The 14,934-nt window shown below is 42.4% G+C and overlaps 1 protein-coding gene across 1 annotated transcript in view; it reads left to right on the forward strand.

Annotated features, from left to right (window-relative positions):
• Nucleotides 1–1,586: 1,586 nt before the first annotated feature.
• Nucleotides 1,587–14,934, forward strand: part of ank2b (ankyrin 2b, neuronal) — a 106,362-nt gene continuing 93,014 nt past the window's right edge. The window contains exon 1 of the mRNA XM_073474654.1: nt 1,587–1,715. Coding sequence (XP_073330755.1) covers nt 1,587–1,715 — 129 coding nt within the window. The remainder of the gene's footprint in view (nt 1,716–14,934) is intronic.

The following is a 14,934-nucleotide window of genomic DNA, read 5'->3' on the forward strand; positions in this document are numbered from 1 at the left end:
TGTGTGGCATGAGGACTGCTAAACTGAATCCTTGCTCATATTGCTTCAGTCTCTGCATCATAGTACAGAAATTATATTAGGGCTGCAACTCATGATCATTTTCATTGTCTATTGTCTACAATTATTGTCATGATTTATCGATTTAGTCTATAAAATGTCAAATTATTGTGAAAAATGCTCATGATAATTTCCCAGAGTACAAAGTGACGACTTTAAATTGCTTCTTCAGTCCGAAACCCAAAGACTCTTCATGTACTATCATACACCCCCACCCAGCCACAGTCTGTTTACCCTGCTGCCATCTGACAACAGATACAGAAGTATCTGCTGCTGTACCACCAGACTACAGAGCAGCTTCACTCCTCAGACTGTGAGACTGCTCAACTCATTCTCAAAAATATGTTTTCTTGTGGAGCATAAGGGGACTACAGCTTGCATTTTGTTGTACATCCCTGTGTACTTTGAACCTTGAAATCCTTAAATGTCTGGGACCACCAAATGGCAACATTTTTAACTTGAAAAATGAGTGAAATTAATACTCCAAATAGTCTGCAAATTGACGAATCAACTAATTGTTGCAGCTCTATATTATGTAGAAGTGTTGGAGGTCATGATACATTTGATTTCGGCTCATACCATGGCTTCTATGCCCTTAATGTGTCATGAAATCTAGACAGAAGATGTGATGCTGATGTGCATGCAAATATGCACAAAATAGCTGCAGTCAGGTATTTTTGACCTTTTTCATGACTACAAGCAAAACCAACTGTAAACATGTGCTTGAGGAAAAAGGACTTATGTGTCTTTCTGTGTGTATTTATGCTTGTGTGTTTGCTCTGGAGCTGTGAAATCTCACAGTCACTGAGGCAGGCCGTACCATTACACACTTCTTAACAAGGGGGAGGTTGAAGACCCCCCCTCTGACTCCAGGAGAAGTGGTACCTTCCCTTACTCTTTTTCCAAAGGACACTCACTGATGCTTCCGTGTCCTGTTTCCCCTCCCACACATCGTTTCCTCCTCCCTCCTCCCTCACCCCGCTTTCTGTAATCCCCCACACACCCCCTAGCCCTACCTCCCCCGTCTGGTACATGATGAGCAGGGAAGTCGTGTGTTTGGAGAGTCCAAATCAGAGGCTTCCCAGGTTCCCAGTGCATCTGCTGCTACCTCTGCAGCTGAGCGGTAATGGAAAGGGAGGAGCTCTCTCTGTCTCTTTCTAGCTCCTCTGCCTTTCTATTGGTCTCCTGGTATACCTCTTGGTGGCGTGCTCCGGCCCACCCCTCCTCTCTCTCCATCCCTGCCTCAGATGCAGTTGTCCAGGCAGCAGGGAGGGAGGCTTTACAGACACTCACACTTTCTGCATGGGTGAGGAGAGCTGGTGGGTTAGAGGACTAGAGGATATCAGCGTCACCTCTATCCTCTCCCCGCTTACATTCGCTTGCATCGATTTGTCCTTTCAAAGAAAGTCACCTGGTGAGGTGCGGGCTTGTTTCCTTTGATGACAGGCTTGCCAATAAGGCAAGAGGACTTCTGAAAGTGATCTAAAAGCTTTAGTTTTTCTTCGTGTGGAGACAGAGACAGTGCAGCCATGGCTCACGCTGCGGCTCACATTAAGAAGGCCAGGTCCGAAATGGATCAACCTCCGGACCTGAAGGCTCTGGAGAAAGCCAAAGAGAGGAGGAGGCGTTCCCGGGAACGGGCTGAACGCAAGCGCAAGGTACTGGGCAGACTCACTGGAATCACCCATCTATTCATTCCTGCTTTGTGTGACCAATCGCTGTTTCACTGGTTCCTTCATCCCACCTCCAGTCATCCCTCCACCTCATCATCATCACTCCACCTTCACTGAATGAAGAAGACTTTGTCAGACTCCATTATCACGGATCGCAGAAGAGTTTGCAGAACAGAAATCATCATCAAAGTCTGTCCATGTCAGAATGTTCTGCAGCTGAATGACTCCCAATCAGATACAATTATAATCACAATTAACAATCCTACTCTAGTCTGGTGCTTTATCTAATACTGTGTTCGAGAAGAGGCTCAAAGCCCAGGTGTTATTTTTGATTCAGGATTGTCTTTTGATGCTCAGGTGACTAAAGTGCTGCAGTCCTAATTTGCTCAACTGAGACAATGAACCAAGATCAGGTCGTTCATTTCCACTGCAGGCTATGAAAAGGTCACCTATTACTGCCCTTCACTGATTCCCTGTCAGTTTTAGAAGTGATTGTACGACTTTACTGCTTTACTGTTTGTAAAGCCTTGAATGGACTAGCTCTTGCCTATATCTTCAATCTGCTAACTCTCCATGAGCATGACTGTTGCTTGAGATACTCTGGTAAAAACAACACTGCCTGAAGAGCTTCTTTAAAGGTGCAATATGGAAGAATCTTTGTTTAAAACAAACAAACAAAATTGTTCTCCTTTCCACTATCTGCATGTTTAGGTTTTCAAAATTCCTGTCGCCACTGGAAGCAACAACCTCCAAATGGCAGGGAACCCTAACCTTACTTGTCCAATAACAGACCAAACCTAAACAAGCTAGCAGCTGTTACCCTTTATTTTGAGGGGATTTCCCAGTTCCCTCAAACACTATTTTGCAGGGCCTCTGTTGCTGCATCCTGGAAACAATTGTGATTGGTTTAAAGAAATACAAACAAGGCATAACTGTACCACAATGATGGTATGCTAACACAACAATTCAAGAAATAACCATACTGACGTACCTTAAAGGCATCCATGTGCAGAGATGTCTGCTGAAGTTAGCCTGCTAACCCGCTAGCCTCGGTCAGCCCTGTCTCGTAATACCACTCGGAAACTCAAGATCAATAGTCTAGTATTGCTCAGGTCCCCGGTGGTTGGTACTGTCTGATGCCTGACCTCCTTCTAGCTTCTCCCCCACTTCACACCCCTCCTGTGGTCAAACTGGCTTCAGGTAAAGGTTTTTCACTGAGAGGCTACTGAGCCTGATTCTGTTCCAGCTCGCCTGGTTCTGGTGCAGTTCCAGCACTGTTCCCTGCCAGAATTCCCCTCTATGCCCCCCTCGTCCTGGCCCTGAAAACCTTCGCCACCTGACGATCAAACACTACTGAGCTAACAGTGTAAAGAGCAGCAACACACCCCTGGTGCTCTGAACTCCCTGCTCAGACCACTAGCTGCATGGCTAACTGAGCTAACTAGCTAACTATAGCTGCAGTTAACAGGAGTTGGTGGTCATTCTGGTGATACGCTCCCCCTCATATTTAGTGAGTATGAATTTGACAGGTTGCCAATTCTTACATATTGCACCAAATCACTTCTACCTTATTTTTTTTCCACTTCCACCATCACTGTCACCTAGTTGTATGCTTCAAGGGAATAAGAGAGTAACAGGGACAAATTTATAAAAAACACTGTGTTCAGAATGAAAATCTTGCACAAGATTGAAGCTCTAAAGCACCAAACACTGTTCTGTGATCAGTGTTATCAGTCCATTGTCACCCACAAGAAGCACAAATAACAGTAAGCTGTGATTCTGACAGAACAACATGCACTCTGCATGATCCCTGCTGCTATCGGTGCTTGTCCTCATCTCATCTGCTGGAGGATCGTCCTCACTCCATCCTTCATTGCACTCATCATTCTGTCGTTATGTACCTGCCATAATATTATAAATGACCTCGTCATCAATGACAAGTCATCAATCACTCAATCAGTGCCGTGTCTCCCTGCTCAAGCCGTCCCTGGATGGGCACCATTATAACAGTCTTTGTACAGTAACATTCCTTCATACAGCTCTGCTCGTCTCCATAGATGTACCTACGCAGATCAGCCTCTGGTGCATCGCTAGGCTGCGTAGTGTATGTTCCCTCTATTTGCTCATGAGCAGACACATCCTCTCATGCCAACACAAAATCCTACTGTGGGGTTTTATTGGCAAGTTGTATCGCAGAGATATGCTGTGTTTTATGGTGAGTGGTTTTATAGTGAGGTGTTTACTCTAACAAGCCATTTTAGGGAGCATATTTGTGGGCATGATTCTGTGCAGGATTACTGTAGTGCATGCTTTTTTGGCAGCAAAGCGCATGATGTGCGTGCATACAGGCTTTGGATACACACAGATTAGATCATTGCACTGTTAGAAAAGTCAAGTGTCACTTAGCAGAATTTATACTGATGCCAGTAAATGTTGTATGAAAGGAATGGGCCCCCCCATTTTATTCTCAATTGTGATATTTAATGAAAACAACCTGGTTATTAAGCATTAGGAGGTGTTAGCTTGGACCACTGCAAGCTACTGTTTTATTCAATGGAAACGGAGGATGACATAAGGAACTTAAAGTTGAATTCAAAATATTTTGTCAGGTTTCAGAAAACATCATACTTTGGGTTAAGATAACTATGTTAAGTCTCGCAATGTAACTTGTGTCGCATAATGTAAGTGTCATCATTTACGTGCGATAACTTACTGACGTAACATTAACTTAATTACGTAAAATAACATTAAAACAAATCACTGTTGACTCCCGGTCACTAACGGGACGTTAACAGTCCAGTGTTTCACCCATCCAACGCACCGACTGTCCCCTGACTCTGACTGTTCCTGCTCTTTACATTACTGCAGTAGAGGGGGACTTCAAGAAGTGATGTGACGGATAACTACAGTGTCTGTCCAGGCTGCTGTGTTTGACGTGTTGGAGTGAGAAAGGGCTAGACAGGTAGAGGCAATCAGGAAATGGGAAGAGAGGCACTGGACCAATGACAGTTGCGACCATGTGCCCTGCACAGTAACTCAGCTAATTAATTAGTAATTCAGCTACCAAGGTGGTCCAATAGGCAGCTATGTGAAAACTAACTGTGAAGGAGTGTAAATCCAAATGTCCACCCTCTGGACTTACAAACTCCAGAAGTCCTTGTGCACTTCAGTTGTGCGTACTGTGATGTGAATGTCATGACGCTAAGCCTGCAGTGGAACTGCTGATAGACAGGCCTAAACACTACATTACAAAATCCATCCTTACAGCCATACATTTTTCTGTATTGTGATATAGTTGAACACTATTTCATGCTAGTATTGTTCAAAAGAGACATGGACATTGTCATAAGCAAGTAGCATTTGGAAAGATTATTTTATGTGTAATCAGTGTCTAACTGAAACATCCAACCAATGTTAGAATATTTTCCTCCTGTGATGGCTGATGGTTATGATACCGACTAACAAAGGTGAAGCCCATGTCTGACCTTTGGAGCTGTTCAGATGAAGAGCTGTCATGTTGTTTACAGCGTTTTCTCTGTCTCTGCCCCCTTCACTGCTATTACTACTGACTGAACGGCAAGGGAGATTATCACATGGGATTATTGGTGTGCCCTGTCTCTCTGCCTGTCTCTCACTCTTTCTCTCTCTCTCTCTCTCTCTCTCTCTCTCTCTCTCTCTCTCTCTCTCTCTCTCTCTCTCTCTCTCTCACACACACACACACACACACACACACACACACACACACCTAAAAGTAATTAATAGCTTCAATTTGGTGGATTGTCCAGCAAGTGCTTGAGGGCTGACATTCACATCACAGCGACACGCACACTGCTGTCAGATCACAGTTTATCACCGGCGTTCAAGTCCTGCTGAAAACAATTAAGCCATGTAAATGGTATCAGAGGGCTCGGCCCGGACAGGGCATGGCTGGAGCGTCTTGTTATGAAATGATGAAACTCATAGTGGACACTATATTGGATTTCCCCTCAAATAACGTCATCATGAACGTACATTTGCACGCGCATCACCATTATTATTACATAACAGAGCAAGGAAGATGCATCCCGAACATGTTGCGAATGCAGTGAATATCCATTACATGCTCAGGGACCATCTGGTGACCCGAGCCCAGTCTTAAACAGGATTTTTAACTTAGCAGTGCGCAGTTATGTAGATTAGTAATCTGGAAGCTCTTTTTATATGCACTGAAATGATAGCAAGGAAACAGGCTTGTATTAGAGACAGTTATAATTTGAGTAAAATTAATAATTTCCACGGTTTCGTAAATATTCTTTTCATCATATGTGAGTGAGAAACCCTGTTTATGATGTCCATCTGTTTTAGTTCATTGCTGATGTTGTTGATAAATGTCTGTCATCATCTGAACACGTCCTCGATGGCTGTTGCACATTAAAGGCCTTTCAGCAATTCAAAATCCTTCCTGTTCCTGGTATTTATTTTGCTAATCTCACAGAGGTGTTCATTAACATTAAAGTATTTCATTTGATAATGTCCAAAAACAACAAAGAAGCATAATAGAAGTGACTGGACCAGGGAAAAACTGACTATTCGTTGGTGCTGGCCGCTCAAATAGTTATAATTTAAGTGGAGTGTTCTTGCCTCCACTTTGTCCATTAGTTCCTGATCATAGACACCTAGAAGGGCATCAACCCCTCAATATCTTTGCGTACGTTTGGCAAACAGTAAATATAATTCAATGGTATGTTTAACAACAAGACCAGCTGGCTAGCCAGACACGTCACTATCCCCGGATCAATATCAAGATTTTCACGAGCAAATGATAGGCCGTGTGTCCTGCTGGCTTCGTAGCCTGAAGCAGCAAGTTGAATAGTGAATGTGATGTGAGGTGAATGCTTGATACCAGTAGGTTCAGAGGGACAGTGTACTTCCACTTTGCCAGCTGATTCCAGTGCCACTAATTTTAGAATGGTGAGCAGACAGTTTCACTGGAACTACTTGAGTAGGTGTATAGCAGGAGTTAATTGACACCCTGCGTCCAATCAGAATGAAGTAATGGTATAACACACGCACTCGACTCACAAAAACTGCATGTGTGTACCTTGTGTTTGAACCAAACTGTAACATTTCACATCTTCAAAAAACAGGAAAAACAAACAGACAGTTGATCTTTGTGACCTTTGACCTTTGACTGTAGGTATATAAATGGCATTGGACCCACACTTCTTACTGGTTCCAGAGGATACACAGTAACTCCTGAAAGTGGGTGAAGGTGTAGGGCAACATTTTCAGGTTTCTGGGTCAGGTCCTCTGCACTGAAACAGGTGGTGCTCTGGATTTACACACAGAATAGTATTTGTGTTATTTGTTTGACATAATCCAGCCTTTTACCAGCCGGAAAGCTACTCTCACACAGAAAACAAATAGGCAGCACACGTAAAAGCACTTTAGAAAAACACATTGTGGAAATAAACCTACAAAATAAATAAAAGTTGTCAGGTGAGATGTATTAGTGAGCCACCTACTTCCATTAAGGAGTCACAACAACATTAGACAGAACATGTTCACTTGTTCAGTGTCTACACATCTCAGCATGTTAATCACTACACTACTATTTGGTAACATGAATCACTGCACCATCGAACATTAGTGATTTAATCACCCACAGTGAGTCAGGAACTTGAAATCACAGCGCTATATGGCGTGCACGAATCCAGATTTCTCTCAATGTAAAATCCCAGGAGAAGATGAATGTGGCACACCCTGCCAGCCTCGCGTCACAATATATCTTTAATGAAACTCTCTTGGTGTTTTATGTGCTGTGGCACTGGGCGAGATGTAGCAGATGTTGCAGAGTTTTCATTAGTCTCCGGGAACATTAAAGAGTAATTCAGCGCTGAATTACAGAGAAACTGCCACACCTTAATCTGTGATGTCACAGCAGGTGTCTTCCAGTGGCTGTCCATGAACTGTTTGAATAGCTTTTAACACGTTTGAAGAATACAGCAGTAAAAGTACAATTCAGGTCCGAATGTCTGTAAAAGCCAATGTACGTCAGCGTGTAATGTAGTCATCCTCTCAACCTCTGGGATCTTAATGAAGTGACTCCCACACCACATATATCACAGTCCCAAAAACAACCCTTTACATCACCTATCGCTAACTTAAACTTGTCATTTCACTGATTTGTGCTCGAGCTAACCAGTGGATATTTACCAGCTTTTGCAGAGCTTCAGCTGTGTTTAACATTGGTGTCTTATCTGTCGTTCCTTCTTTCTTTAAAAGTTACACTGTGCTGCTTTTGTCCTGCTGATGATTCATTATTCAAAACAAAATGAATCATTGCAGTTGGTAGGTTGTTTATTTTTTGCAGCTGTCGTCACTATTGAGACTTTAATCAGCGAAACTGACGAGCCAACATTTACTAGTATGCCCAACCTCACACAGGCGCAGAGAAAGACACGGGTATGCTGGGATACATTTGCTTTAGTCGACTTCAGGACACATGAAAGGTGAATGCGCATTTTTAGCACTGAGCAGCACCCTGCTCTGCTGCAGTACAGAGCCGAGACAGAACAAGGGGAAGGAGGGAAAGGACAGCCAAATGTGACAAGGAACATGTTGGAGGGGAAGAGATAGCAAACCGGGGGAATCAAAGCAGGTGAAATGTTGCAGCTTTTCTCAGTGTATTATACCTGCAGAGGAGATAGGTACACTTGTCAGGATCGCACTGCAGTGCTGGAGTAAAGGCAAGGGATGACAGACAGACAGAGAGAGAGACACACACAGCATTAACCAGCTCACATAAGGAGAGTCTTAAGACTCAATTAAAATGCATGAAGCAGAATCTTACTGTCAGATAATGAGAGGCAGTGCGAGGCGAATAACAATAAAGGATAGGACAGGAATTTGGACAACAGGTGAAATAGAATGGTTACATAATCTCAATCTGCAATGACAGCAATGTGAAAGATACACACCAGGTAAATTGACTCCTCTTGTAAAAATTAGGGTAAACTGGTTGGTGTATGCCGCACCACATGTGAGGATACTGTGGTAGTAGTGGAGTATCAGCTGTTTCAAGCTGTCCTGTGTCTGTATCAGCTGCCAAAACACACAGATGGAGAGAAGGGATTTTTTTCTCTCTGTCGATTTCCCGCATGTTGAGTCATGTGGCCAAGCTGATTCTACGGGAACAAAAATAACTGTAGGAATCTTTACAGGAAAAACATTAGTCACTAGGTGTACATCAGTGGTTCAAGACTGTGGGATCACATGTGACAGAGGAGCACATGCTGTAAGAGTTCTGTCACTTCAGCATAAATTGGACTGGTATGACCGATAGCGTATGGTGGCTAATATTGTATAAGAGTCAGTTTGTTGGCCTTTTACTGTTTTACTTTTCTACTGTGTTACTCTTAGATATATTAGAAAGGGATATCTGCATCCATCTAGATTGCTGATGTTGTTGATATAATGGAAATAACTTCTATATATACTTTTTTTAAAAACTCAACAGCAGTGTCTCCTTCCAAATCATGAACCGAGTACTTAAGATAATCCACAGACCGTGCTGTGAGTAGTTTCTTATTGGAACTATTTTCTTTCTACTAAACTACACCTGCCAGCTATATCACCGTGCAGAAGGTGAAGGAAGTTGCATGTAGTCATGGACGAGAAGATGGCTAACTAAGCTAGAAAACATTACATCTCAGCTGAAGAGGATGACATTGATGTTAACCTGTGCTTCCATCTGCATGGTGGTACAGTAGTAAGACAATAGTTTTTATATGAAATTGTTCGCAACAAAGTCTGTGGATTATATCGAGTGTTGAAGTTTTTTAAGTATTGCTGAGTGATATATCTCCAAAGCTTGGCAACTCACACCAAAACATTGCCTACTGCTGTTAGGGGATTACGTAGTTCCACTTAAAAAGTCATGATTCCTGATGATTTACTCACCCAGCCTACCCACCATCTGCCCTGAGGAGTTTTATTAGTTCTAGCTTAAGTAAAGAGTTAGTATCCTGTGATGGTTTGAATGCTGTTTGCGGCGTGTTTACACTGCCTGTGATAGAAAACTGTTCACTAACTTGTGAATATACATCAATGCAGAAGGATTGCTTCAGGTTGGACTCTAATACAGTACTGTTTTTACCTTTACCAACCAGCATATTGTTTTGGGATATTGTTTTTTGAATTCTTGCCAATGCACCTGGTCATACACTGGGATACTGTGATGTTTATCTAGTGCAGCATAAAGTGAGAGTGTGGGGGATGGGAAGGAAGGTCACATTAAACACTGGAGACAAGTCAGTGCTGATATCTTTATCACATCACCCTGACCATCATTCCTTCACAGTCACTCTCTTATGTTTTTGTAGTTGGTGTACACTGAAGAAAAACATAACAGTGGCATTATATTTTTCCCAAAATTGTATTTGGCTACAAACTGCATGTGCATATAATTCACGTGTTAGCAGCTAACAGGGAAAAGAACCTTAGACAAGTTGAATTTGCAAGACAGTGCCACATTTGTTCCACCATCTCCAGTTCTGCTGCTAACTGTTGTGTTACTACATCAGTACGACTGCAGAGAAATCTGACTTCTCACCCAGAGGCAGTTGCCTTGACGACAGTGCCAGCTGTCAAGCAGAAAACTTATCTTACAAACTTGTTTGGCTCTAACATTTCATACTTAATTACTTGATCGACTCACCCAGAGGAGTTGTTATGAAGCTCCCGCCAGAGTCTGATTGAAATAAATTGAACGATTACATAATTCCCCTCCCTTAATCTTCCCCACCCTAGTCTTTCTGTTTTCTGCTGTTTCTGTCTCTATCTCTAAAATATAACGGGAGATTGATGGCGTACGACTAATCTGCTGTAGGGCCCGAGCGCTGTGGTAATCCATTTGCCATTTTCGTCATGGTTGTTTTTATGGCCATTTGTGTTAGACACAGTGCATTTTAGTCTTAACCTTTTTAAAGTATTAGATGGTCGGAGTAAATGGACTTCAGCTGGAACATTATTTAGAGCTTCTGTGGACTTGCAAATTGAAATAAGAGTGATGTATAATGGATTTGTACACAATATTTTTTCAGATGCATTTAAAAGCTGTAGGGAAAATACGCAAAGACAGAAATGGACAAATAGTTCTTTTGAAACGGCTTGCCAGTTGCAGCATCACACTGTGACTGCCTTTGTGTGTGTGACTGACTGTGTGTGTGACTGCCTCTGTGTGTGTGACTGACTGTGTGTGTGTGACTGCCTCTGTGTGTGTGACTCATTAGAACACCTGTGGTTGTCCAAGTGGGTACTCTGTCTCTACACACCTTTTGATGCTCTTTTTAGTATGTGGGCAGCACCGACTGAGAGGAACATACGCATTAAACATTGACTGGAGTGTTTTACACACAAAATATTAACTTTTATATTACTCTAATTAATCATTTCTCATAGCCTTGAATGCTGGATGAAAATGTGTAACCACATACCGTATGTCTCAATGAATACGTACATTGAGCTATTTAAAAATAGTGAATATCAAAACATTTTCGTCAGCCGAGCCAGGTTCTTAGTCTTTTAACCAGCAATAGCAGTCTGCAGCATACGGGTAAAACGTGCAGTCTTCAGGCGAAAGCCGAGGCTGATTATTTTAGAAACTTATTTTAGAAACCTTTGAATCACCACCTACAACTTTAATTTGATCACTGATTAAAACAGGTCTGGTGTTGTGCTTACTGACAAAACAGGGACACCATCATCCTACACAGCTACCATAGCTACCCAGCTAGCTCCATGAAAAATACAGATAGAAAAATAGACACAAAAAAGGGGAATAGCCATTTTGAGCAGAGATAGCTGAAGCTGCACAGGGTGTTGTAAGTCGACTTATAAAAATAACAGCTTTGAAATCAAGTGTCTTTGACTGGCATGGAAAACATTAAGGCTAGTTGCCTCCACCCCTACTGAAGCTTAGAGTAGATTCTCCATTTGTCATTGATTCATTCAAACAGTCAGGTTTGTCTTATACAAAGGCTTATACTAATTGTTATGAGTTGACGATGTCAATATTTTAGGGCTGGTGCTCTGGCACTGGGTATAACTCTCAGCCCCCTAGCCCCCTTACCCTTTTAGGGACATTTGGTGAACTTCTTTGACCAAATTCTTCATGGAGACAAACCTGCCCTAGAGTTTGCTCGCTAAGCCATCTAGCAAAGACTGCCATTCAGCTTGGCTTATCTCCAGAATGGAAGGTGGGAGAGAATCACAGAGAAGTTCCATCAGTATGTTTTGTGTATTCTGAACTAGAAGTGTGAATCTTCACTGGCCTCACAATTTCGATTACGGTTCAGCTGTCAACGATTCAAATGCAAAATGATTCTCGATGCACCACGATGCATCTCAGTGTATGGCATCCTCAATTATCTATATTACTGCACATGGCTACTTTTTCATCATTTAAATTCCCCTTTTATTCAGAAAGTCCTTCCAACAATCAGACTACAGCAGTCTACAAAATAAAAGCTGCATCTTTTCAATACATAAACATTACAAATCTACAATAATATTGTTTTCACATAGCAGCTTTAAGATAACTTCTTAAGATCACTCTGCTGCACACACCTCTCTCAGAGTTGGATGGCAAAGTTGACAGCACCTCCTCAGATCTTGGCTGATTAGCTGGGCTTACTGTTACAGTTATTATTTATGGCTGCAGACATTAGCTTCATGTGAAAATGGCTTATTAATTGTTGTGAGGCAGAAGTCACGCTCAGCATGGGTCGCATCCAATTTGTGCTTCCCAGAAAGTCATAAAATCCGACATGTGCCCGACAGATATCGAAGCATTCTGAGGTCTTAAAGTTACTCAACTCTGGGAACTCACAAGCACATTAAAAGGTCAACATGTTTGGTTTCAAAGCTCAAATAAGTTTGATTATGGCCACAAAGATGAGCCAAAAATCATGTCATGGTACCAATACAGCTAATGCAGTCTCACTGTCCATTGAATGTGCTCTTAATGGAACATGATCATAGAATCTGAAAAGCCACATTAGTATGAGTTTGGGGTAATGGCTTCCAATGGACATACAGTGTGTATGAAAATGTTGGCAAAATGTGTGGGTTCTGTTTCTACCAAGTGCATTCCATCTGGGTTGGTTTGGATACTCTGAGCCTCCTACCCCCTCCAAAGCATTAACGTACATTATTTAGCTGCCCTGCTGGCAAAGCCACTCTCCTGTCTGTTTTTACATCTAATCTCAGGCCACAGCTGGGTGCTCAGCTGATGCAATTTAGGAGAAAATGTTTGTGGAGATGTTAATCACTGGCTGCACCAACCCCCTCTCACCTCCTTTCCATCTATATATGGATGTATTTTGTTATCCGCTTTAGATTTGGGCAGAATGTTTGCACACTCTGTTTATGTTAATGGTGCGTTACTGTATTTCAATCAGTGTAATCTGTTCTGGTAACTGTGTTACATTCTTTAAGACCTGGTAACGGTTTCATTCATTACCACGGCCTTTCGCCTGTTGGGTAATCATTTGACTGGAAACTTTCACAGAGTTTATTCTGGATTTTATGGTGGAAAAATAAGCACATGCAAAATATTCACTTTAGCCGTGCGCGCGCACACACACACACACACACACACACCCCACTGATGGTACATGGATGTTGAACATGCACCACTGTGTGATGCTGAACTGGGATTGGCAAAATCCAGGATTAGAGCATTTATAATCTGGTTGCTGTGGCACTATGGGACACTGCGGCTCAGGAGAGATACCAATCCTATCCCCATAGCAACCAAGAGAAGGAGAATCCACCATAGAGTGTAACAGCAGGGTCTACCCTGTAAGTGAGAGATTCACTATTACTGGGTTATGGCTCTGTGGTGAGACAGGAGTGCAAGCAGGAGGTAGCTTTTGCGAATTCTATTGTAGTTTTAGTGTCCCATGATGTTTATCAATGGAGACCACCGTTGTGTCTTCCAGGTCTCCATGAGATCTCAACAGATTCAGTCTGCCAGTCTGTGAATCTGATGATTTGTTGATGTGAAACTGAAGCACATTAGACCAGCGGGAGTGTCAGACACCATCATCAGAGTGACGTGGCCCAAAATTGGACGAGCAGCGCAGTATAGCAGATGATTGTGGGGCTTAGTTATGGAAGGGGAGAGATCACCCAAAGGAGCTTAGCCCGAGACCAGACTTCTCCTGGAAAAAAGCTATCTGCCTCAACGTCTTTTCCCAGAAGTCAAGATTTAGCTACTTTAGGTCTTAATGGACTACACTCACTTTTAGGGAATTTGGCCCATGAGGCTTGGCATTGAAACCACCTCTGGCGTGAGTACAGCGCTCTAGATAGCTCCGCCTTGTTTGCAAAAACATATTTTCTCACCTACCAGTAGTGGTGTCTGGTCCGATAGTAAATAGATGGAAGATGAATTTAATTTTTTCAGGTTTTGAGGTAACTTTTCCTAGGTTGTTGTCCTGACTCTAACACAACAGAGGTGAGTTGCATGGATGGGTAGGGGGGCCCTAAAGGGACATTACAATACACGGTTTTGCCTCAAGTTTGTGGCGTAACCATGTAGTTGCAGAAAAATTTTATTAAATTTGTTTGTGAGAAAGTTTACAGTGATCAGTACAGTATTTTTTTTGTTAAGGGTTATAGCTGACTGCCCTGAATTCTGTAACTTTTTTTATTGGTAGATGTAAATCTGGTTCAGTTGGTTGATGATGTTTTCAGGTACATTTTGTTTTCTCATTGAGGCGAGTGTATTTCGGTCTGTCGCCATTAGAGAAGCTGAAAGGCTTAAGGGGAAAGTAAGAAAAGGTATTCTGTTAGTTCCTGATGTGGAGGATGGTTTCCCATGTGCACCAGAAGCTTGATAAATAAAAGTTTTGGCTCATGTCCCCTTTTAGGGGCTTAGTAGATAAGTAAATAAAATAGACCTTACTCCTTAAGTTTATATGGTGAGCATGTTAGGGGACGTTAGCCTATTTACACAGTAATATTAGCAACCATTTGGACTTTGTGTCCACCTGATTGATATGAGTGCAGTATTTACCTTTCTTCTGGCTCTGTTTTGGTCTCCACCAACTCCTGAGAGAAATGTCTGGTTGTTGAGATGGAACCAAACCATAAAGTAGTGGGCCATAAAACCAAAATGTTGAACTTAAAGAGGCAAAAAACGCTCCATAGCTGATGG

This window comes from Pagrus major, chromosome 10 (assembly GCF_040436345.1).
Source record: "Pagrus major chromosome 10, Pma_NU_1.0".
Classification (NCBI taxonomy): Eukaryota; Metazoa; Chordata; class Actinopteri; order Spariformes; family Sparidae; genus Pagrus; species Pagrus major.